At 51.2% G+C, this 21,708-nt stretch overlaps 1 protein-coding gene and 1 long non-coding RNA gene across 2 annotated transcripts in view; one reads left to right on the top strand and one right to left on the bottom strand.

Annotated features, from left to right (window-relative positions):
* Positions 1–21,708, top strand: part of DUSP8 (dual specificity phosphatase 8) — an 87,630-nt gene that overhangs the window by 8,244 nt on the left and 57,678 nt on the right. Inside the window, exon 2 of the mRNA XM_005307770.4 lies at positions 12,904–13,309. Coding sequence (XP_005307827.1) covers positions 13,079–13,309 — 231 coding nt within the window. The 5' untranslated portion in view covers positions 12,904–13,078. The remainder of the gene's footprint in view (positions 1–12,903; positions 13,310–21,708) is intronic.
* On the bottom strand, positions 6,418–16,308 carry LOC135982983 (uncharacterized). Its single transcript, XR_010600477.1, has 3 exons — positions 15,975–16,308; positions 10,636–10,838; positions 6,418–8,270 (listed from the first exon to the last, which is right to left on the bottom strand). It is a non-coding gene; the product is annotated as an uncharacterized LOC135982983 (long non-coding RNA).

Raw genomic sequence — 21,708 nt, 5'->3', positions numbered from 1 at the left:
CAGTGCGGCAAACAATGAGATTTCTTATTCAGGAAAGAGAGCCAGCGTGATGACAGCAAGTCCTGACTCTGTGTGGCCACTGCCCATTGTCACGGAGTATTGGGGAACTCAGGGCCCTGCACCCCCGGCTTCCTGCGATTCACCATGACTCTCAGCCAGCCAGTAAAGCAGAAGGTTTATTTGGATGACAGGAATACAGTCCAAGACAGGTCTTGCAGGCACAGACAACAGGGACCCCCTCAGTTAGGTCCATCTTGGGGTCCCAGGGCATCCCAGCCCCCCTTGGGAGGTCAGAGCAATCTCTGCCTCCCCACCATCTCACCACCCAGCTTCCAAGACTCTGCCTTCAGCGACCCCTCCCTCAGCCTTTGTTCAGTTTCCCGGGCCAAGGTGTCACCTGGCCTCCAACCCCTTCCTGGGTTCTCATGTTACACGCTCAGGTATTCGCCTTCGGGCAGACTATCCTAGCCACACTCCCCTGTCAGCATTCACAGACCACAGTAAGAACAGTCCCAGTTCGTCACACCCATAAATTGGGTTTGGGATGTACAGGAGGGATGGAAGAGATGAGAAGTCACTTGGTTTGACCTCCATGATTTCAGAGTGACTAAACAAAACCACCCTATAATACATCCCAAGCCCTAAGCAAAAAGGTGAGAGCGGGATATCGCTGCATACCAGATGTTCCTCGTCCTACCGGGTGTATTCTTCTAGATCTAGGTGAACCACTCGAAATCTAGGAGTCGTGGCTTCCTTTTGTGGTTCTGACAGGAGGGTAGAGCGTCAATTGACAAGTACTAGATTGTTCCCCTGCATTAGGGTAAACTTCCTTTTGGTCTACAAGGATTTGGGCAGGATATAAACAGAGCCAAACCTCTTACATGTGACTAGACTTGTGGATCTGCGATCCCTTGGAAGATTAGCGTAGCATCTTTTTTGGAGTTGAGCTTAATTTCTGGATTTTTAGGATGCCTAGAAATGGAGGATCAGATCCTCAGATGATGTAAAATGGTGAAACTCCCTTGACTTCTGTGCTGACTTATACTAGCAGAGAACCTAAGCTGGAGTCCATTCATATACCACGGTTTGCAATGGGTGTCATTAACAACCTTGCTCCCTGAAAGGTTTTACACAGTTTCTAAACTGTTGTTTCTGCTAAACAGTGGATTCAATTTTTATCTTTTTCCTCATAAATGTGAGGAACTAATGACACTGTACAGTGCAAATGGGCTACATGTATCATTGCACCTCAGTCTTAACCTGCTGCACTCCCCTCTGTTTTTTCCAGTCCCCAGGTTCACCAGTGACTGTCTGTCACTCATTCTGAATAGCTCTAATTTAGACAATGTACATTTGGGACTTGGTTGAGACCCACAAACTCACTTCACCTGTGATTGTTCTTTAGTGGTGAAATGCTGAGGCACTTACCTACATCATCCAACCCTGAAGAGCTTCCATCTTCGACTCCTGCAGCTCAGACCTGTACATCATTACCTCTCGTACATAAACATTGTGGGGAATAGTCTTAGGAACAGCTATGAACAGAACATTGCGCTATTCTTTTCCCAGGAGGCTGAACGTTTATCCGGTGTACGTTTAGGGTGTCCAGGGCCCCTGACAAAGGGAAATAGGCTAGTCTCACCACAATACATCAAACGGTTCCTATTGCGGAATGGTGATCAAGCCACTGAAACCCTCCAAGATGAACCCTGATATTGCCACCTCTGATAACATGTGGGTACCCAAAGGAGATGCAGGGGGCTTGTCACCCATGAGTACCCAAAGGAGATACAGAGAGCTTGTCAAATATCAAGCATTAGGGAGCCAGTATAGTAGAAGTGCCAAAGTGTAAGTCTGAATTACCTTTGTCCCTCACGATGATATGTACAGGCACAAATACTGCAGTGTAGCCCATTCCCTCACCCCAGCTAAGGTGTGTGAGTAGTGGGTTGGAGTAGGAAGTGCTTTCAGCTCTGAGACATGGGACTTCATTGTTCTGAGTGTGGGGAGAGCCTTGTGTTAGAACGTTGTGCTAGTTACCATGTTTTCTAGGAAGCTTTGCCCTGAGCGTGGGCAAGGACAATTGTGGTTAAAACATGGTCCTGGCAAACCCTAGGGTCTCTGCTGTCACGTGTTTTAAACATGAGTGTCCTGTTCACAGGAAGGGCTTTTCCCATTCTAGACAGTGCAAGATCATGGCTTCTTTTACGGCCACACGATGCAGGGGGCATGTTATCTAGGCCCCCACTAAATACCCTGTTCTCCCTGCAGCGCCTGATCCCGTACCCTTCTGATTTCAATGTGTACTCTACATTGGCCACTAAGGGGCACACATGGAACATGTTCTTATAGCCTGTCTGGAGAGGGCTCATCCTCCTTCTCCCATTGCTCTCCTTGTCTGCTCAGTGGTATCTCAAGATTTTGACAGTCTACAGCTCAGCTCATCTTGAGGTGCTTGAGGCAAGTCTTGAGGTAGTCCATAAAAACCCCAGTCTCAGACCAAAACCTGCGCCTATGCAAGTATGTGCCAGAGTTTTTAACAGGCCTCTCTGCCACCACTTCTTTGTGGTGCTTGATGCACTATTCATCACACTGAGCAGATTCGAACTCCTTAGTGCATGTAACATCCGATGACCAGAAATACTCTTGTGCTTTTGAACTTAGGGGCTCAATGAGACTCTTACAGAAAACCCAACGTCCAAGAATGCTAATGTGTGTTGCCCATTTGGTGGTTCTTGGTGCACAATTCAAATCTTAGAAGTACAGATCTAGATGGTCCATGATCCATTTGCAGCAGAGAGTGGCATATGTAAAGCCCAGGAGGCTTCAGTTTCCCACCATGCGTCCCTGCCAACATTAAAACACCAGAAAGAAACCATTATAAGACTTGGGGGTGGGAATTAAACTATAAAGCAAGAAGAAATGCAGCAACATGGGGAAACGGGGGAGGGGAAGAGATCCAGCAAGCACCTGGGCCTGTGTACGTTCAAGAGGTGTGCTGACTGCCACTGGGCTGCCATGCTGAGCCAAAAATGGAAGCTCCCCTTCCAAACTTCTTAAGGTGTTCTGAGATTTGTTTGCACACCTGGTGTGCTGCAGTAAGAGCACTACAACTTGTGCTTGGCCTTGGTCTTAAGGTGGAGGAGGTCAGGCAGTACAAAGGACCAAGTGAAAGATAGTCTCAAGTGAGAGATAGCGTGGTGGTTTCTCCTTTCTGTATTGGTTCCTCTGCCCATCGGTCTCTCCTGGGAGAATCCTCTCCAAGGTTAGATAGGGCATTGGACTGTGAGACATGGCTTCTTTTCCCAGATCTCTCTGATCTGCTGTGTGACCTTGGGCAGGTTGCCTTACCCTCACCCTTTGTCTGATCTGATCTGTTTTGATTGTAAGCTCTTGCTATATATATTGTACAGTGTTTAGCACTATGAGGCCCTGAGCTGGGCTGAGGTCTCTAGGTCCCACTGTAGTACCTACCTATCCCTGTATGGGGATTTGCTCTCTTGTAGTTATCCGAATGCTTGAGGTGGAAAGGCAATTCCCTGCCATCAGGCTTCTTTTTTTTTTTTTTTTTTCTTTTGAGGGATCCATCCCTTACGCAACCTAGAGGCAAGTCATTTTATCTTGTGGGGAAAGTAAAATATCATCCGTGGGTTTTTAATGGCCATTTGTTTTCATTATCCACCTTTCCTTTGAAGAGGCTAAGTTGATTTTTGTCCCTGAGCTGACAGATCTTGGTGACAGTGTTTCAAGGTTCCGCTAACGAGGATCCTCACCCGGGATATGTTAATTACAGGGAATCTCCCCTTAGAAAGGGAGAGTCATTTAAGTGATGTTGAATCTCTTTTTAAAGGGCATCCCAAGTTGGCTGCTGATAAATCTCCAAGGGCCATCCTAGCAGTGGTACTTGATGCTGCCTTCTGCCATCACCACCCCATAGTCCTAACATGCCCCATCCTGGCTGGGCGTTTGGGTGTCGTTCTCAGAAGTCGCAACTGCCATTTAACCTAGGTTGTACGTGTTTAGCCTCAGTAGCAAAAAGGAGAATTGCAGATGGGCAAAGACTGTAGGCTGATGTGTGACAAAGGGGGTGGAAGCAGCCTGTAGTCCTCTCTGTGAGTTCAAATCTGAGTCGGGGCATTCCTCTCTCCCTCCCTCCTCCCGACCCAAGCAGATTTTGAGGCTGGTTGGAGTCACATTGGCAGTGCCAGTGCAGTTAAGACAGGGCCAAGGCTCCTGCTGCTTGCTAGGTGCCTTTACTGCAGAGAAACCCAGTTAATGTCTCCATGGGGCTTGAGACGCAGCTGTTGCCTGGCAGCTACATGGTTGCTGTGGAAACCAGAGGTGCTAACTTGTTAATGAGCCCCATGTCTCTGATTGCTGCTGCAAAATACTAATAATTAGTAATAGTCCCATGATTTAGGGATCCCTCAGGTAGTGTGAGCAGGCAGAGGGGTTTGCTAAGTGCCTAAGTACTAGGAGGGATGGGGGGAGAGGAGATTCTTGGCAATGGTGCCAGAATTTACATCTTAATAAGCACCTGGAGAGCTCTGAAGCTTAAATGCTCCTGCCAGTGTTTCAGGCCATAAGCTGACAGTTACTTTCTCAGCAATCCTTCCGGCAGATAATCTCCTGCCCTCCCTGATGGCTGAGCCAAGAATTACTGACAAGTTCTGTCAACACCTGCCCTGTGCGCACCTTGAGAGGCTGCTTAGCCCAGTGGGTAGGCATGGCGCTGGTCAGAGGGTGAAAAGACCTGAGTTCTGTCACTGTGTGATAGGCAAATCGCTTCAGCTCTCGGTGCTTCAGTTTTCCCAACGGGGATATAATGATGCTTTCCTCTCATTGTAAAGCACTTTGAGGTCATGGATGAAAAGAGCTAGGTGGTATTCTCCTTGCCCCTTTGCTTCCTTGTGTCCAGATGTGCACTGACCGTGTTTGATGGGGAAAACTATTTGCTCCATCACTTGTTTTCTGTCTAGTCCACCCAGTGCAGGACTGTCCCCTATAGTGTATTCTCCAGTATTCTCTCCAGCACTACATCCAGGCTGGAGTTATCTGCTGTTGCTGCTTCTGCCCAAGCTAAGCGCTTTAACGTCATGTCCAATGTTTAGGCTTGATCCTGCCCCTATCAAAGTCAATATGAGTTTTGCTTTTGATGGGAGTACAGTTGGACCCATGGTAGTCAACAGTCTCTGGCATTTCAATATGGTTCTCCGGCATGGGAGATCTCTGGTAGAAGGTAGAAAGCAGCGTGTGAATGAGCCCTTTCCATAGATGGCCCTTCTGCTTGCTACTGGCTGGGAAGGGGGAAGAGAAAATAGAGGGAGAAACACGAGCTAGTCGTTGGCCTTGCGAGGGTATAGTTAACCTTCTTTCAGATTGTTTCCCTTTCCCTGAGCCTTGGCTGCTCCCATCTATATTTAGGACTTACAGGAACAACAAAGGGGAGCAGAAAACACCAGGGAAGGGAGCAGGAGTGGATGGGGAGAGCAGAAACAAAAGGGCCAGAAACTGGCTGGGGCACGAACAATGTTGAACCCACTACTACTTGGGCATTTGGGTGTTGTTCTCAGAATCCGCAGTTGACTTGCCAAAGGTAGCAAGAGGGGCAGTTCCTGAGTTAGACCAGTGTACTAAAGGGAAGAGCCATCACGGAGGCACAAGTGCTAGCGCAAAGCAATTTGGTGACCTGAAACTGGCTACCTGGGGCCTGGTTAATGGTTGCTACACCAGCACATCTGCAGAGGTCCCCTCGTTAACATCCCCCAGTGTGAGACCCTCTTCAGGAGCCAGCTCAGCACCCTTCCTAGGCACATGTCCCAGTAGGAGGCCTAGTGCAGGGAACATTCTGAGGCAGCCAGCGGGAGTCAAGTATTGAGGGCAGGAGTGGCCAGGATGTTGCTATACCAAGTGGGTGGGTGGGTGTGCGCGCTGCTGCGGCCCATTGGTGTCTAATTGCAGTCAGAGTGCAAGATAGAGCAGACCTGAGAGGCTGAGTTCTGTCTCTGCAACAGCACAGGGATGAATTCTGGCTCTGTTCTTCTCCAGAGCTTCCTATGTGCTTGCCGAGCCTGCCAAAATAGGTGCGTATCTAGGGCGCATGAACCTTTGCATGGCTTCTCTAAGTGTGTATGACTGTGGGTGCAGAACGGGTGCTGTGCTATATTATACGCAGGGGTGTGTGAGATGTTGATTACTCCAATTGTGGGGGAATAATCTGATTTGGATGTTGGTGTTGGGGCCAATACTGTCTGAATGCAGCTGCCCATGCGTTGCCCCTCCTCAGGGACATGCCTGAGGGCCCTTTATGGGGAGGGAGAAGGATGAGGACAGATGGCTGCCTATTGGCTGGAGATCCTCACCCAACTCCACGTTCTGAAGGCCAGGTACCACCTTCTCTGGCATTCTTCAAGATTTCCCACAGCTCTCATCTTGAGGCTTCCTGGCTAGGTGTCTCCCTGAGGAAACCACCTGTAATTTGTGAAAGGTGTTCTCTGGGGGGTCCTGCACCAGCGGCAGGAAAAAGAAGCAGTCTGAACCCTAAGGTAATGAGGGGATATGAGGGCTGATGGGGGAGTTGGACACCTGAATGGGCAGCCGAAAACCCTGGGCCTGATTCTCCATTTCCCCCCACTGGATATAGCCACGTGTGCACCTGAGCAAATGAGCACCCAGGGCTCAGGGCAGCACAATTCAGGCCCAGGGAGCCTAGTGTTTCTAAGTTATTGCATAGAAATGTTTGGCCCCCACTTTGGGCTTGCATTGCAGGACACGCTCTGCTGTGTGTGGTTAAACCCCTGGTGCTGACCCCTGTGCGATTCCTGATGTGTATTCAATGGAGTTGCATGCCAGTGATGAGTCTGCCCCATTGTCTTGAGATGGAGTGTGTGTGGGGAGCGTAAGGCACACATGAAGCTGTCTCTGTCCCTGAGCAGCAATATGGTGCCTCCTGCTTTGCTGTCGCCATTCAGCTAAGCCTGTGGCCCATCTCCTCATTACAGGCACTTCAGGGAGACGTGGGATTAAAGGATTATGGTAATGTTTTTCAGGAATGCTCAAGAAGATTAAGGCAGCTTTAATAGACTGATAAGAGAGGGACACAGCTTTGTTTCTGAAACCCCAATTTAGGTTTCAGGTTAACCTTTTCCCCTCCTTTAGAGCTTGTGGTCTCTTGTCATGGGGGTGAGGTAATGGGAGACCTCTCTGGACCTTGCTCAGCAGCATCCACCAGCCATTCCTGCTCCTTCACTTTGACCCAGTTGGCAAGAAGGAAAAAGACACTTCCCTTATTTCGCCTCTCCTGGTATCTCCCCAGTTAACTTCATGTTAAAGTTTGTTTGTACTCTTAAGAGAGACTCTAAACCACAGCACTGCAGGGTATCCGGCTCAGTGTCTTTCAGTGACTGTAGACCAAATATCCTTCGTTTACAAGTAAAAATGTTTCTCTTCTTGCTGCCAGCCCTGCAAGCCAAGCCAAGCCCAGCCTGTGATGTGAGAGTCAAGCTGGGCTCTGTTGGCCTTGGCTCCACTAGCTTTCCCTGCATGCCTCCCTCACACTTTCTTGCGATTGCTGTCCCTGCTGGACAGTGTAGCCCCACTGGCTTTGGCAAGGTTGTGAGCAATAACATAGAGCAGATAGCAGCCATTGGTGTTTTTACCACCGTGTCACCGAGACACGCTCTCACTGTGGCTGCACAGCGTAGTGGTAAAACACTGATTGCCCCTTCTGCTACTTCCTGGTTGGCAGGACAGGAACTCTGTTTTGTGTGTACAGTGCCTAGCACGATGGGGCCTTGATTGCTGATCAGGGTTCCTAGTTGTTTCTGTAATATTAATAACTAGTGCCAGGAGCTTATGTCTGTGGTAGCACTACTGCTGTTTTTACCATCTGTACAGCTGAACCAGGTGGTAGCAATGGTGGGAAGCTTGCGGGGAAGGGGGGAGACTAGTGAAGAGATGCAGCATTTTCTGGTTCCTGCATCACTAGCAATAAAGATTCTGCAAATGGAACTTAGTCTGATGTTTCAGCAGGACCAGACTTTAGCTCACTCTCCCATAGCAATACCAACACTGCAGGGCTATCCGCAAAAAAATAAATAAAGCTGTCAAAATTTGCTGTAGTCCAATGAAGTCAGCAGATGTGATTCTGAATTCATACAGGAAGCAGATCTACAGTACTTCTGCATAGTCTCTCTCCAGAGCAGAACCTCACTTGAAAGAGGATGCTGCCCTGATGCCTGCCCGAGTGGATAGCTTCCTGGTGTCCATTTCTGTGGGGAGATAGGGAATACATGATCAGGGATCGTGCCAGTGTCTCTGTTTGGCACCTTGTTGGCACAACATGGCATAATTTTTTTTTTTTTTTGTATTTCTTAGCACCCAGAGACTACAGCTGAGATTGTGACCTCATTGTGCTAGGCACCCTACAAACACGTAGAGAGAGAGTCCCTGCCCCAAAGAGCTTACAGTCAAAGACAAAGGGGGGGGGGGAGAAGGAGGCACAGAGAGGTGAGATGACTTGCCCCAGGTCGCACAGCAGGTCAGAGGTGGAGCCCTGAAAAGACCCAGCTCTCCTGAGTCCCATGGCCCAGTGTAGTGCTACCTTCTCCAATAGACCGCTCTACCACCCATGATGCTGGCTGGGATGGGAGTGCACTAGAATAAACAACTCTCTAGGTGTCAAGGGATGGTGTCTGGACTGAGCTGCTGGGCTGTCCTTGCAGCCTTCGTTTTGGAAGAGCTGGAGTGTGGGGAGAGCACACACCTGTGTACATCCAGGGGCGGGTTAACAAATTTGCCGCCCCTAGGCCATCAAAAAATTGCACCCCTCCCCCCCCCCCCCGCCAGCTTACCTCCGCTCCCCCGCAGCAAGCTGGGGAGGGAGGGGGGAGAAGGGGAGTTGTGGCGTGCTCGGGGGATGGCAGCAGTGGAGCAGGGGTGAGTGGTTCCCTGCCCCCCAAGAGTTACTCCCCGTGCCCGCCGGCCCCAGCTCACCTCCGCTATCCCCCAAACGTGGCGCTACTCGCTTCTCCTTCCTCCCTCCCAGCACTTTCGCGCGGCAAGCCTGGGAGGGAGGGGGGAGAAGGGGAGTTGCGGCGTGCTCAGGGAATGGCAGTGGCGGTGGAGCAGAGGTGAGCTGGGGCAGGCCGAGGAGCGGTTCCCGGCCCCCCGTTACTCCCCGCGCCCGCGGGCCCTAGCTCACCTCTGCTCTGCCTTCTCTGAGCGCACTGCAACTTGCTTCTCCCTCCCTCCCAAGCGTGGCAAGCCTGGGAGGGAGGTGGAAGGAGGGAAGCGCGGCGCGCCTGGGGGAGGAGGCGGGCCGGGGATTTGGGGAAGGGGCGGAGTTGGGGAGGAGGCAAGAGCAAATTTACCGCCCTAGGCCTAGGCCTTGTTGGCCTAGGCGATAATACGCCGCTGTGTACACCAGAGTCCTCTCAGGGGCAGTGGGGGTTATAGGTCGGGCCTGGCTGCCTTTCCCTGCCTCATGTTCCCCACCGTCTCTGGCTTTGTCCATCTAAATGCTTGCTCGCCTGTCAGAACTGACCACGCACAACCTCTTCCAAACAGGCTTTTCTTGGAGCAATTAGGAGATAAAGGGGCTGTTATCTTCCCCAGGCCTCTCTGATTGTGTTTGAAAACCCCAAAGCCACCCCTTGTTCGCAGTCTGGAGAGTGAGGGGAATGGATCCTATTATCTCCCTGGATAATAAGTTAGCCTTCTCCCCCTTTCCCATCTCTGTTGGATCACCCTTCCATCCCACTCCAGTGTTTCATACTTATCCCTCGGTCTGAACCTTATCTCCACCTCTTTGTCTGCCTCTCTCTTCCAATTCCTATTTTTTCTGGCTGGCGTTTGAGGAATCAGGAGGGGAATTGGCAGCTTACATTCCCTGATGGAGAAGGGAGAGGGGACAAGAACAGAGAGGGGGAGAGAAACCTAGCAAAAGCTGGCTAATTTGCATCCTTTCTGATTGCCCATGCTCTATAGCCCAAGTGCAGCGGGGGGTCTCCAGCGAGGCTGTTACTGCATAATGAGGTGTGTCATATCACAGCAGGAGCCAGCCTTCCCTCCTCCCCCTCCCCCAGGCCTCTTAATTAGAACTGTTTCAATTTTTGAAACCCGCCCTAGAAGAAAAAAATACGAGTGTTTGAATAGCCATGGTGGGGAGGGATTGTGAGCTGACCACGGGAAGGGGTAGCTGAGCTCTGATTGGAATCCTTGTGCTGAGATATAAAGCGATACCAGCGCACAGTGGTACAGGGGACGATAGCACAGAGCTGTGAGAAGCTTTCTGTGCTGTAAGGGGTCCATAATCATCATTTCCTGGTGGGTTTTAAGCTAAATTTAATATGGCGATGGGTGGTAGGGTGTGTGTGTGTGTGTGTGTGGTTTTTTTGGTGTATTGTTTCTATTGTGTCCCGAGACTGGGAGCATGAATCTTGGCACTGGAGGTTTGGGGGTATAGATCCTAGTGCTTTGGGGTGTGGATCTTTCTGTGCCCAGAAGAGGGGGTTTATTATTGTAGGGTTGCTCATCAGCAGGGTTAACAGAAGCCTTCAGATGCTGGAAAAAAAACCCATATTCCAAGGATTTATGTCCTTCTGGATGTTCACTGTGTTCTCTAGAATCACTTACCTTTTAAAGAGCGGGATTTCTCTCTCGCTCCCCCTGGCTGAGGAAGGGCCTTCACCATATAAATGGATGTGGTATTGAGTCTTTGTCCTGTCTACTGAGATGGAAAGCTCCTTGGGGCAGAGATGTTCTCTCCCCATATGTTTTTAGTACAGTGCCTCGCATGATGGGGCCTTGTTCTCGCTTGGGACCACTGGATGCTGCAGCTAACATGGTACAAATAAACAATAAAGACTGAAATAGCAGTAGCAGCAGCAGCGGAAGAGTGATTTTTTTTCCCCCTCCTTTTGGCTTTGAGTGGGAGTTGACATCAAAGCTGGTTATTACCATTAAAATGACGGCAGAGTTAACCATTTCACTGCTGGGACTTGGATTGGAAGTCTACATGCTTCTCTTTGTGTGTCTGGACTCACGTACCAGTTGTCATTTGAAAGGCTCTTCTATAGGAGTAATGCTATGTGTGGAAAAATGTGAATAGTCTGATGTTCTATGGATTTCCAGTGGGGAGGGGAGAGAGGGATCAGAACATGGAAACAGCTGAGAACAACCGGCATCCTTTGTGTGATTGCGCTGCCTGCTACTGTCTCTGCGACAAATCCTGGCTCCAAGAAAGTCAGTGGGCCTGACATTGCCCTGAACTGGCCCCTCTAGAAGTGGTGTTCGCTTTTCCCAGCTCAGACACATTGGGCTGCCCTGGTACGGCCTGTGGGTTTTCTATACAATGTGGTCTGCACTGTAATAACCTGGTTACTATTTCTGAATGGCTCTCCTTGTGTCCTACTGTGATGCGGGGCATTAAAACTGAAGAGGCCTGAACCTTTCCCCTGTGCCTGCCAGGCAGACATTCTGCAGATGTGAGCAGAATGCTTCCAGACGCTGAGTTCTGGGCTTTGTAGAGCACTTAGCAGTTCTACAGAAGCTTCCATGGAGGATCTCTGAGCACGTCACTAACACTAATGAGCCCCTCTCCAAGACACTCCTGGGGGAGAGTGAAGTAGTATTCCCATTTCGCAAATGGGGAAACTGAAGCACAGAGCAGCTAAGTGACCTGCCCAAGGTTATACAGCGCATTAGAGCCAGGAATTATGTTCAGAGTCCAATATTTTCAGAAGCTGCTAGTGATTTGTGGGTGCACAGAGTTTAGACACCTGAAAGGGCCCCATTTTTCAGCAGGTGTTGCGCGCCCACCCTCAGAAAAGATTAGCTTTTAAGGCACCCAGAATAGCTAATCACTCTGGCACAAGTGCTGGGTTCAAACCCCCTTGATCTCCCCAGTTAACTTTGTGTTAAAGTTTTTCTGGGCTGCTGCTTCTTCCAACCTTGGGGCCCCAGGACTTAGGTAATGCAAAAGCTGCTCATGCTGTGTGCTGGCCTTCGGCTTATGCTGGCTGGTCACCGCAGGGGTGCTCCTGATGAGAGCTAGGCTGCTGGGCTGAATAACTTCACTTCCTTGGAGGAAGGGAGAGCACTTGCTATGAACCCAGCACCCCCTTGCAGCCAGCTACAGGGTGGGGACGAGAGGGTCATGAGCTGGGCTTTACCGGTCCACATCCCTCTAACTTCTTTGTTAATCTCATGGTGGTCGGGGCCCCACGGCTGCTGCCCTTCACACGGGCCCTGCCTCTGACAGTGTGCTTCAGTGAGCTGGCCCGTGCAGAGTCAGACGGGACCACCGCCGGGCTAGCGGTGATCAGGAGAGTGGAAAGATTCTGGTTACAGTGTTTAACTAAACTGCCCCCCTAATGTGCTGAATCCTGCTCCTTTGAGCTGCCTCCTTCCGTACCCTCAACTGGGTTTCTGGGGCCCAGGGGGGAGGAAGAGAGGGATTGAGGTGGAAGTTCTGTGTGTTTGTGAGGGGAGAAGCTGTAGTGTGGTGGTAGGGCAGGCTGTGAGAGGGAACGGGCCCTGTGGAGGGATACACTCAGGTAGCGAGGGAGTGCAGCAGGTATTGCAGAGACCTAGAAGACCAGCACTCCTGGCTCCATTCTGCAGTCTCCATTTTCACCTTTCTGTCCAGCTGGCTGATCTGACAGGTGAATGTACCTTGACAGGTGAATGTACCTTGACATTCCATGTAGAAAGTGCCACCATCCACGCCAGTTTCTCTCCGTGGCTACCCTGATGTAAATCAAGAGTAACCCCATTGGACTCAGCCGTTGGCCCATGTGGCTGAGATAGGATTTGGCTCTTGGAAACTTGTTTCCAGGTGAATTCCCAGGGCTGCCCGTGCTGTCATAACACCTGACTCTGGGTTTCCCCTCTCCTCAACAGGTTCGGCACGATGACTTGGCATCCTGGGCTTTAGCGGCGTGGCAAAATCAGGACAGGTGCTGCCCTGCTCGCGCTGTATCCCATTCCCTCTCTCCTCTGGGAGATCTGTGCTGGCTTCCCTGCCCCTGGCCTTCCCTCCCTTCCTCCCAGTCACCGCGGAGGGGACGGGCCTGTTATGGCTGGGGACAGACTCCCACGCAAAGTGATGGATGCTAAGAAGCTGGCCAGCCTCCTGAGGAACGGGGCAGAGGGCACCTTGGTCATTGACAGCCGCTCCTTCGTGGAGTATAACTCCTGGCACGTCCTCAGCTCTGTCAACATCTGCTGCTCCAAGCTGGTCAAGAGGCGGCTTCAGCAGGACAAAGTCTGCATCACGGAGCTCATCCAGCCAGCCTCCAAGATGAAGGTACTTAATCCGGCCCTTGCCTGCCTTTCCACTAGGGCCCCCCACCTAGTAGATAGGGACCTGGCCTGAGAGGGCACATGACCGTTGTATGGAGCAACAGAATGAAAGTGCCGGCTTCTGGCTCGCTCTTCTGCTGCTCATTCCAGTACCTTTGAGGGGAACCCAGCCTCTGTCCCTGCCATCTCACAGAGGCAGAGCAGTCCTTTTCCCCCCCTCTCCCTCCCCACTGGCTGTGTCCACGGCCCACAGAGGTGTTGCCTATTAATGTGGCAAGGAGGGGGGTTGAGCCGTTAAAGGAGGCTGCCCTTTCGTGTTGCTCTACTGTCCCTCGCCTGAGGCTGCCACCAGAGAGACTAACAGGTGTGTCAGCCTTGGGCAAGGGGCATTGCATTGGCGAACCAGCCCCCACAGCCCTTTCGTAGCTAGTACTTAATCCCCACTAAAAACTCTTCCCTCCCCTCTTCCATTGCTAGCCCTCTTCAGGGACCCGTAATCCTCCTCCCTTGGGACGCCAGCGCTCCTATCCAGTGGCATTGCTTTTTCCTTCGCTTATTCCCCTTGTTGGGCTGAGCCCTGGAGTTTGGATCAGGCTCTGATCGCCCCCAGCTGTGTGGGTTCAGGTCCGACTCGATTTAATATGGCACTGGTGCCCTGATGGCTGCTTCAGTGCTGGCAGGAGCAAGTCCTACCCCCACCAGGGTGGACTTTGCCAATAGGCTCGGAAGCACTGCTGTACAGGATCGCTGTTCATCTCCTCGCTCCCCTGCAGCCGGTCAGCTGGCTTTTGTAAGCTCTCTTTGTTACACAACTCTAGTTTCTCGCGCACTGAATGGTGCAAGCATCATTTGTTTCTCTTAGCTCCTTGCCTGATGGAACCGCCCCTGCAAAAGCAGCTGTGCAAAACCCACCTGCTAGCGGCGTCCCTCTGGGAGTCCAGGGGCTAAGGGGGGGATAATCCTTTCAAGTGGGATTCGTGTCAATGAGAGCTAATTGCGTGCAGGGTAAGCGGCGGGGCGGAGCTGGGCTGCTGATGGGGCACCATACCAGTCTTCTGCTCCTTTTGTGTGCCCTGCCATCGGGCTAAGGGGCAGGGGTGAGCCTCACCTCTGCCCACAGAAAGGTCGTCCCTACCATGCTGGCCCTGTTGGTGGGGTTTGGTGCTGACCTTCCCCCTTCCACCCACAGAGGCATTCTGGGACTTGGAGAAAATCCAAACCGATTGGGGCCCCATTTGTTGCCTATTTACCCCTGGTACTAATATGCCCATTTCTAAAGGGGGTGCCCAGGGCCTGTTCCTGAGATCCGCGGTCTCTCACGGCTGCTGCTAGCTGTGTCTGTACTTCACAGGATCGGCTCCGGCTCCTTGCTCTGCCAGGCGTGGGGCTTTTGGGACTGGAACCTCCAAGGCAGGCAGGCAGGCAGCGTTCATGCTGATGCAGCTCCTTGGGGGGGTAATGTGCCAGAGGCCCCCCCCAGGGGTGCATCCTCCTGCAGGGTGACCCTGGCATTGGCTTAAACCAACATGCAGCTGGAAACCTGCCCGCACTGGGGGCACGTGATACCCTAGCAGCAGCAACTGTTCAGCCACCCGGTGCATCCCCTGTTCTCTTGCCCTCTGTCTGTGGGGCTGCTCCCTCCCCATGCTTTGCATTAACCCAGGTGTATGCTGGGCCGTTTAACAATAAGCTCTCTCCTGAGGCCTCTCCATTTGTGGCTTGCTCTCTGCAGTTGCTCTTGCTTTTACTGTTCATTCTTCTCCTTTCTCTCTCTTCTTTTCTCTCCCCCCCTCCTCATTTTATGGCAAAGTGAGGGTAATTCAGGCGATTAATCAAATGCTAGGCCCAGCTGGAGCCATCTGTGGCGTCCTCACACCCCCTCCCCATGCACGCGCGCACACAGGCTTCCTGATTGGCTGCCGGTGACATCACCCTGCCTGGATCAAGGAGGTTTGCACTGCGGGGTGGGGTGGGGGAGCCTTGCTTCCAATCTGCTTTACTGATGCTTCAGGCCGGGGATTGGAGGGGATTGCAGAGAATTCATCCTGCACGGATTTAGCTGTTCTTAAATCCGCTGGCAAATAAGGCCGAATAAGCAGTTTTTAAAAACTGGCAAAGAAAAAGAGAGAGAGAGGTGTATCCACCCTCCCCTTGGCTGAAGTTACCTCTGCAGTGGGCATGGTCACGTGCAGCAGCAGCAACGCAGCACTGATGCCCTGCATGTGTGCATGGGGGTGATGACCACTGTTAAGCAGGGAAGAGCCTAATCTTCTGTCTGCAAACCTGCAGCGCTTCAGGAGCACAGCATCTCTGCAGCCAGGCCAAGGAAATCCCCACAGCAGTAGCCAAAGGGAGCTGGGCCAGCACTCCCCATTGCTCCTCTCTTCCCACCCCCACCCCTCCAATGGACACTTTAAAGTCACCGATGGCACCCAAACTTCAGACTGGTGCAGGCATGTGTGGCCCTTTATTGCTGTCCAGCTCGCACCAATAATCCGTCTAGTATCCCAGCTCTAACAGTGGCTCCTTCAAAGGAAGGTGCAGGAGACCCCCAGTGGGTAGTTTACATAGCAATGCGGGCATTGACGAGAGACAGAATTATAATCTCCTGGGAGTGACGCTCCGGTGCTGGGAGAGGAAGCACTCGTTGGTTTAGCTTCTCTTCTTACCTCCTTTAAGGCTGAAATGTTTCATGGTGCTTCCCAGGCCAGACACAAACGTTCTTCCGCTGTACTTCCAAGCAAGCCATTCGTTAAAATCCTCTAGCATGCTATACCTCCAGAGCACTGGAGTTAATCCTCAAGGCTCCCTTGGGGAGTTAAGCCACTTGCCCCAGGAAGCCGAGGGTTCCTGTCAGATCCTCCGCTGGTATAAATCCGGTGTAAAGCTCTGTTGGCGCTATTTGTGCACCAGCGGCAGATGTGGCTGTGGGTTTCCAGATTCCAAGTCCTGTGATCAGGCCTCTGAACTGCACCACTCCTAAGGAAGTGTACTTTGGGCTGATGAAAGCAGCCCGACTGCAGTAACTGATAAGTCAAGAATGCACTTTGCTCCCAGTAGTTTCAGTCAAAGTGATGTTTGCCATCGAGTTCAATAGGAGCAGGACTGGGCCTTATAGCCCGCTGATGTCCCTTTAAGAGCATGTTTTAGACCCCATATCTAAAATTCTCCCCCCCCCCCCCCGCCCTTCAAAAAACCTTACATTTGTGAGCCGCTCACTGTTGTTTTTATTGGGCATCTCAGTTTTGTTGCTCAGTTTGGGAGCTGGGGAGTGTTGAATATTTCACCTGGTGGTATATTGCACCACAAGAGGAGTGGGGCCTTATGGGATTTGTGGTTATTAATAACTGGCTCCTTGGGGAAAGAAGGAGCTTCTGTGTCTGCTTCCAGAGGGGCAGAAGAGGAGATGATTGCTCCTTCAGGGCTAAGATGAAGATTCCTGAGTCCCCCAGAGCAGGGCTGAGGGGAGGAGCTGCCAGTGCCCCTCTTTGTTCCTCCCCATCAAAGCTGTTGGGATGATGGGAGGGACTGGGGGCTGTTGCCAGTTGGGGCTAGAGCACTTGGGAAATGGGAAGGGATGGGATAGCAGGGGACCTTTTTAAGAGGAGGTTTTTGAGGGAGGGAATGGGACTTGGATCAGGATCTTGGGGTTGCAAGGAAGGCATGGGGACTGGCTGCGGGCATGGATGGGCAGAACGGGCAGCAGAAATTGAATGTGGCTGCAAATTAGAAGCATAAAACTAGAACAGGAAACATACATACTCTTTAAAAAAAAAATAATACATAAAAAAACCTCTTACCAGCTCTAATTCCCTACAAAGGAGCATTATGCACTTAAGGCCAGTTCTCCTAAGGCACCCAGCAGCTCTCATTGAGAACAATAGGAGCTGCTGAGCACTTGTGAAAATCTAGCCATTACTCCCTTCCCCATCTCACTCAGCGTGAACAGAGCAAGCCCCAAGGAGGACAAACAACCCATCTTCACTTCCAGCAAAGAAACTGTTGCCCGTCTGCGTATGTAGTAACCCTGCTCACCATTCCTGTAGTGGTTTATGACCGCCCAGCTAGTGTTGAGACTGAGTCTGATACATTTATGATCAGGATTATAAGACAGGGTTGCCTTTGATAGCCGGGGATTGGACTCCATGACCCAGTCCTATGTATGAGCCAGTGGTCCAGCCTGCTGGGTTAATGGTCCATGAAAGCTGACTGCGCGGTGGAGCGGCCGGGAATCTGTCTGAGGAAGCTGGCGTTGGAATGTAACGCCAGAACGAAGTGGCTGGTCTGGGCCGATGAGTGGGATGGGGTTGTTGAATGACAGTGGTGGTAGCTCTGAACCCAAAGTTCAGCTCTGAATTCCGGGTCTTCTCTAATGGGTCAAACTCAGCCCCTAGATCTGAACCCTCCAGTGCTGAGGGAGGTTTGTAAACCCCAGTTTGAATTCCCAGCGGGTAAGTTGTCCAGAGAGGCTTGAGCTATGACCCACAGCTGGGTTTGGACAGGGTCGGGTTGGCTTGTTCTCCCCTGTTGTCTGCAGCCACAGAATTACACCAGCCACTGGGCCTTGGTGGAACAGCAGCTCCCTTTGGTGGCTAGTTCAGGTAATGCACAGTATGTGCTCCCTCTGGATCTCTGTTCAACCCAGGTCCTCCTCCTTGTCTATTTCAAGGTACAGGCTGCTGGTGGGTTTCTCTCTCTTCTTCCCCTCCTCCCCCGCCAACCGATGCAGCACCATCCCTGGCACTTTGAACAATATCAGTCCAGTGTGTGTTAAATACATGCTCCCCCCCCCCACCACCACTATGTCTTGGTCCCTGGAGGGGGGGCACCAGCTGAGTGGCTCCCCCTCACGTGATCCTGTGTGTGTGTTTGGTGGGGGAGGGGGCTGGGGCCGGGGAAGCTGCTGCTGAATAGCAGATGGCAGGAAGGGTGACATCATAGGCTTGATTGTCCTACCCCATTATTTTTCCTGACAAGCCTCCCGCCTTCCTCGCTGGTTTCCTGCTGACAGAGTTTGGAGCTGGAGAGACAAAGGCAGCCAGGGATCCACACCAATTCTCCCCTCTATTTTTCTGGGGGTGGGGGTGACACACACACAGACACACACACCATCCTGCCTTGTCCTCTCTTGCTGTCCAGCTCATTGCGGGAGGAGGGGGGTTGCTGTGCTATCTGTGTGATTCCCTGATTGGTGCTGGCCCCAGCGTTGGTATGGTCTTTGCCCTACCTCATTGGGCAGTAGGGGGAGGCACGGACTCCAGGAGCAGCAGCCCCTGTCATGCCATGCTCTCCCATCTACTGCAGAACCCAAGGGGTAGGGCAAGTTCACCTTGGAAGCCACCTGCTGCTACTCTTTTAGGTAGGCATGGCTGCTGGTGAGAGAGGGAAGCTGGTGGAGAGGGGCATGTATCCCCTTCGGTCTCTGTGCCAGCAGTTCTGCTGCATTCAAACACCTGGTCCCCCCTCTAGCATGGCTGTCCTGATGTTCCCACTCTGCTCTCACCACATCCTCTTTCCATCTCTCCCTCCCTGCAGCAAGAAGGGTAATAATCTCTGCCATGTTATTCTGGCACCAGGAACGTTTTCTCCCCCCCCATCCCGTACAAACCCTTACAAATGCCCTGCTTTGGCTTGTTGCCATGGATGAGTAATATTGACACCTGGGTTCCCTTGTTAAAATGTGAGGCAAAGAGGCACGTTGGCTGGACAGTAGGAACTTGAAAGTTAAAATTGCTTTTTCCGGGGCTTGTATTGAAATGTGCATATGCTTCTCCTGAGTGAGTGCAAGAAAGACAGACCATATCTAAGCCACGGGTTCCTAACCCCATGTGCTCAGCAGACCCACCAACGGCAGGAGCCTCTTGCCCAGGGAATAGGAGAAATATCAAAGATCTACAACCCCCGTGGCCTCTTAGCCAACATCAAGCTCTGCTCCTAGAGCTGTTTGCAAAATTGGGGATGGAACCTGTTTTCCAGTTAACAAATGGCCTTTATACAAAATTCAAAGGTTACCAAATTTTTGAACTTTTACAGCTTTTTCAACAACAAACACCATTTTATTGCCTTTTTTTTCTTTAAGGAAAATTTCTGCTAATTTTTTTTCTTGGGTGGGGGGAAAGGAGGAATGAGAATTCAGTTGCTTTTGGAACTTTTCACAGGAAATGCTTAGTATTTTGCAGCCAGCTCCACCTGCTACCCAGTTCTGAAACGCGGCTGCCTCTGGGGTGGAGCTGCAGTATCAGTTAAACAATGGCCGCTCTTGTGTAATGTTGCCGTCATCTTTTTTCTGAAGGGCTGCTGAGGAAGTAACTATTGTCTTAGGGGTGATGTGTATAGGGAAACCAAGGTATCGTTCTATTGTTTGCGCTGCCTGCACGTCATGAAGTGATACGGAGCTGCTGTTTACTTTGGCTCAATGAGTCACTGTGTTGTGAAATATTTTTGTGAGGTGTCTGACGTGTTTGGATAATACCTAGCTTTCATGTGGCCCTTTTCGTTTGTAGATCTCAGAGCACTTCACAAGAGGGAGAAGTACCATTATCCCCATTTTACAGATGGAAAACCAAGGCAGAGAGAAATGAAGTGGCTTGTCCACGGTCTCCCAACAGGCCAGTGGCTGAGTTGGGAACAGCACCCAGGTCTGAAGCTCCAGTCCAGTGTCATTCTGTAATCTAAGTCAATGAATGCATAAAATTACTCAACTGCTTGAGCTAGGAGTTATACCCAACTGAAACTGCAGGGGGAGTTTAGATTGGCAGGAATTTGGCTAAAGCTCTTGGACTCGCATCCTGACACTTACGATTCTTTACATACTCCATCTTACCTGAAATCTCCATTGCCATAATGCTGTGGCACTGGCTCAGTACTGACTTGCAGGGAAGCACCAATAGCACCTGCGTGTTGTGTGAAAGTCTACTATCTAAGCAAGTGGTCTGACCTCCCTCTGGGTAGCTTGTGAGAGCTGACAGGATCGTACCAAAAGTGGCTGCAAAAATCTACACACCTTGGCAGCATCTGAAAAAGCGTCAACCGCCTACTCGGGTGTGGAGAGCTATGAAAATCAAAAACACTTATAAAAGTATAGTTTTCAGACTTTTTTTATGGGGTAGGGATAGACAAAAAGGCTATTGCCTAGCTAAGGTACTTATCTGGCCCCCATCCGTATAGGATCTGAATGCTACACAATCTTTTAACTTTAATGGATTTATGCTCACAACACCCCAGAGAGATAGGCCGACGTTGTTATCCCCATTACACCTGGGAAGTGAGACACAGAGCAGCTAATTGACTTGCCCAAGGTCACACAGGGAGTCTATAGCAGAACAGAAGATGGAACACCAGGTCTCCCAAGACTTAAGCTGGCACCCCAACTTCTGGACAATTCCTCCTCTTACCTGAGTACTGACTCTGCTAGAGAGTTCTCACAGCCAGGTGAGGAGGGATGTGAGGATTTCTGATGGGGCACTTCTGCACCCTTCTGTGCTCCCTCCCCCTCCCCCTTTAGAAGGCCGAGATTATTATGTTGCCAGTTTAAATAATAATCCCTAGAGAAGGATGTCCCCAGGTGCCCTCCAAAGGCTTTATCTTCTATCCACCCCCCCCCCCAACCCCCAAAGCACTGATCAGCATCCTGTAAGCTGGTTGAGAGAACTCTCCTAAGCCAGGCTGCAGCAGGCAGAACAGCCCATAGGGAAAAGCCCTGCAAGAGTCTCCATCCTCAGCACCAGCAAGAGGGAAGGGGATTCAGTTTTATTACAGTGAATTATTTGACGCGGGGCAGCGTCTGAGTCTGAGGAAAGGGGGCTTGAGCACAAGAAGCTTGAGAAGCATTGTCTTCCCTGCCATGGCTTTCTCCTCTGCTGGACTCTGAACGGGTGGGTTTGTTCAAAGCTGAAATTAAAAGGGATGTGAACTCTTCTTTGAACCAAAGCCACTGAGCTGGAGACCTTTTGAGTCACGCTCAGAAATGCAGCTGGTTGAGAGGGTGTTGGCTTTGTTTTGTTTTCTCCCTCCTCAAGGGCTTCAGCACAGGAACCTGAATGGGATTATGGGACTGTGGGTGGAAGGTGTCTGGCTGCAAATGTCCATCAGTCCTGGTTCACTGAGAAGGTTCCAGCCTGGATCATTTAAAAGTCCTTCTCTGCCCCCTTGCAGGTGGCCCTGTAGATCCAGTATAGCAGTCATGTGATCCTGAATGCCCAGTCCAGCAAGTGACCTGCTGGACCTGCAGCACCACAGCATCCTGCTCGCGAGGACGTGGGTTGCTGAGGCAGTCACGGCACACATAAGCATAGCTCATACCAATGGTGTAGCGAGAGGAAACTCCCCGTCTCCATGTCCCATCTGACTGGTGGGCCGATGACTCTATCCTTTTGTGTCTGGAAATGTCAGTGTGGCTGCCTG

This window comes from Chrysemys picta, chromosome 4 (genome assembly GCF_011386835.1).
Source record: "Chrysemys picta bellii isolate R12L10 chromosome 4, ASM1138683v2, whole genome shotgun sequence".
In the NCBI taxonomy this organism is placed as follows: domain Eukaryota; kingdom Metazoa; phylum Chordata; order Testudines; family Emydidae; genus Chrysemys; species Chrysemys picta.
Note: the sequence above shows the minus strand (reverse complement) of the source record. Positions and strands in the feature narration are given on the sequence as shown.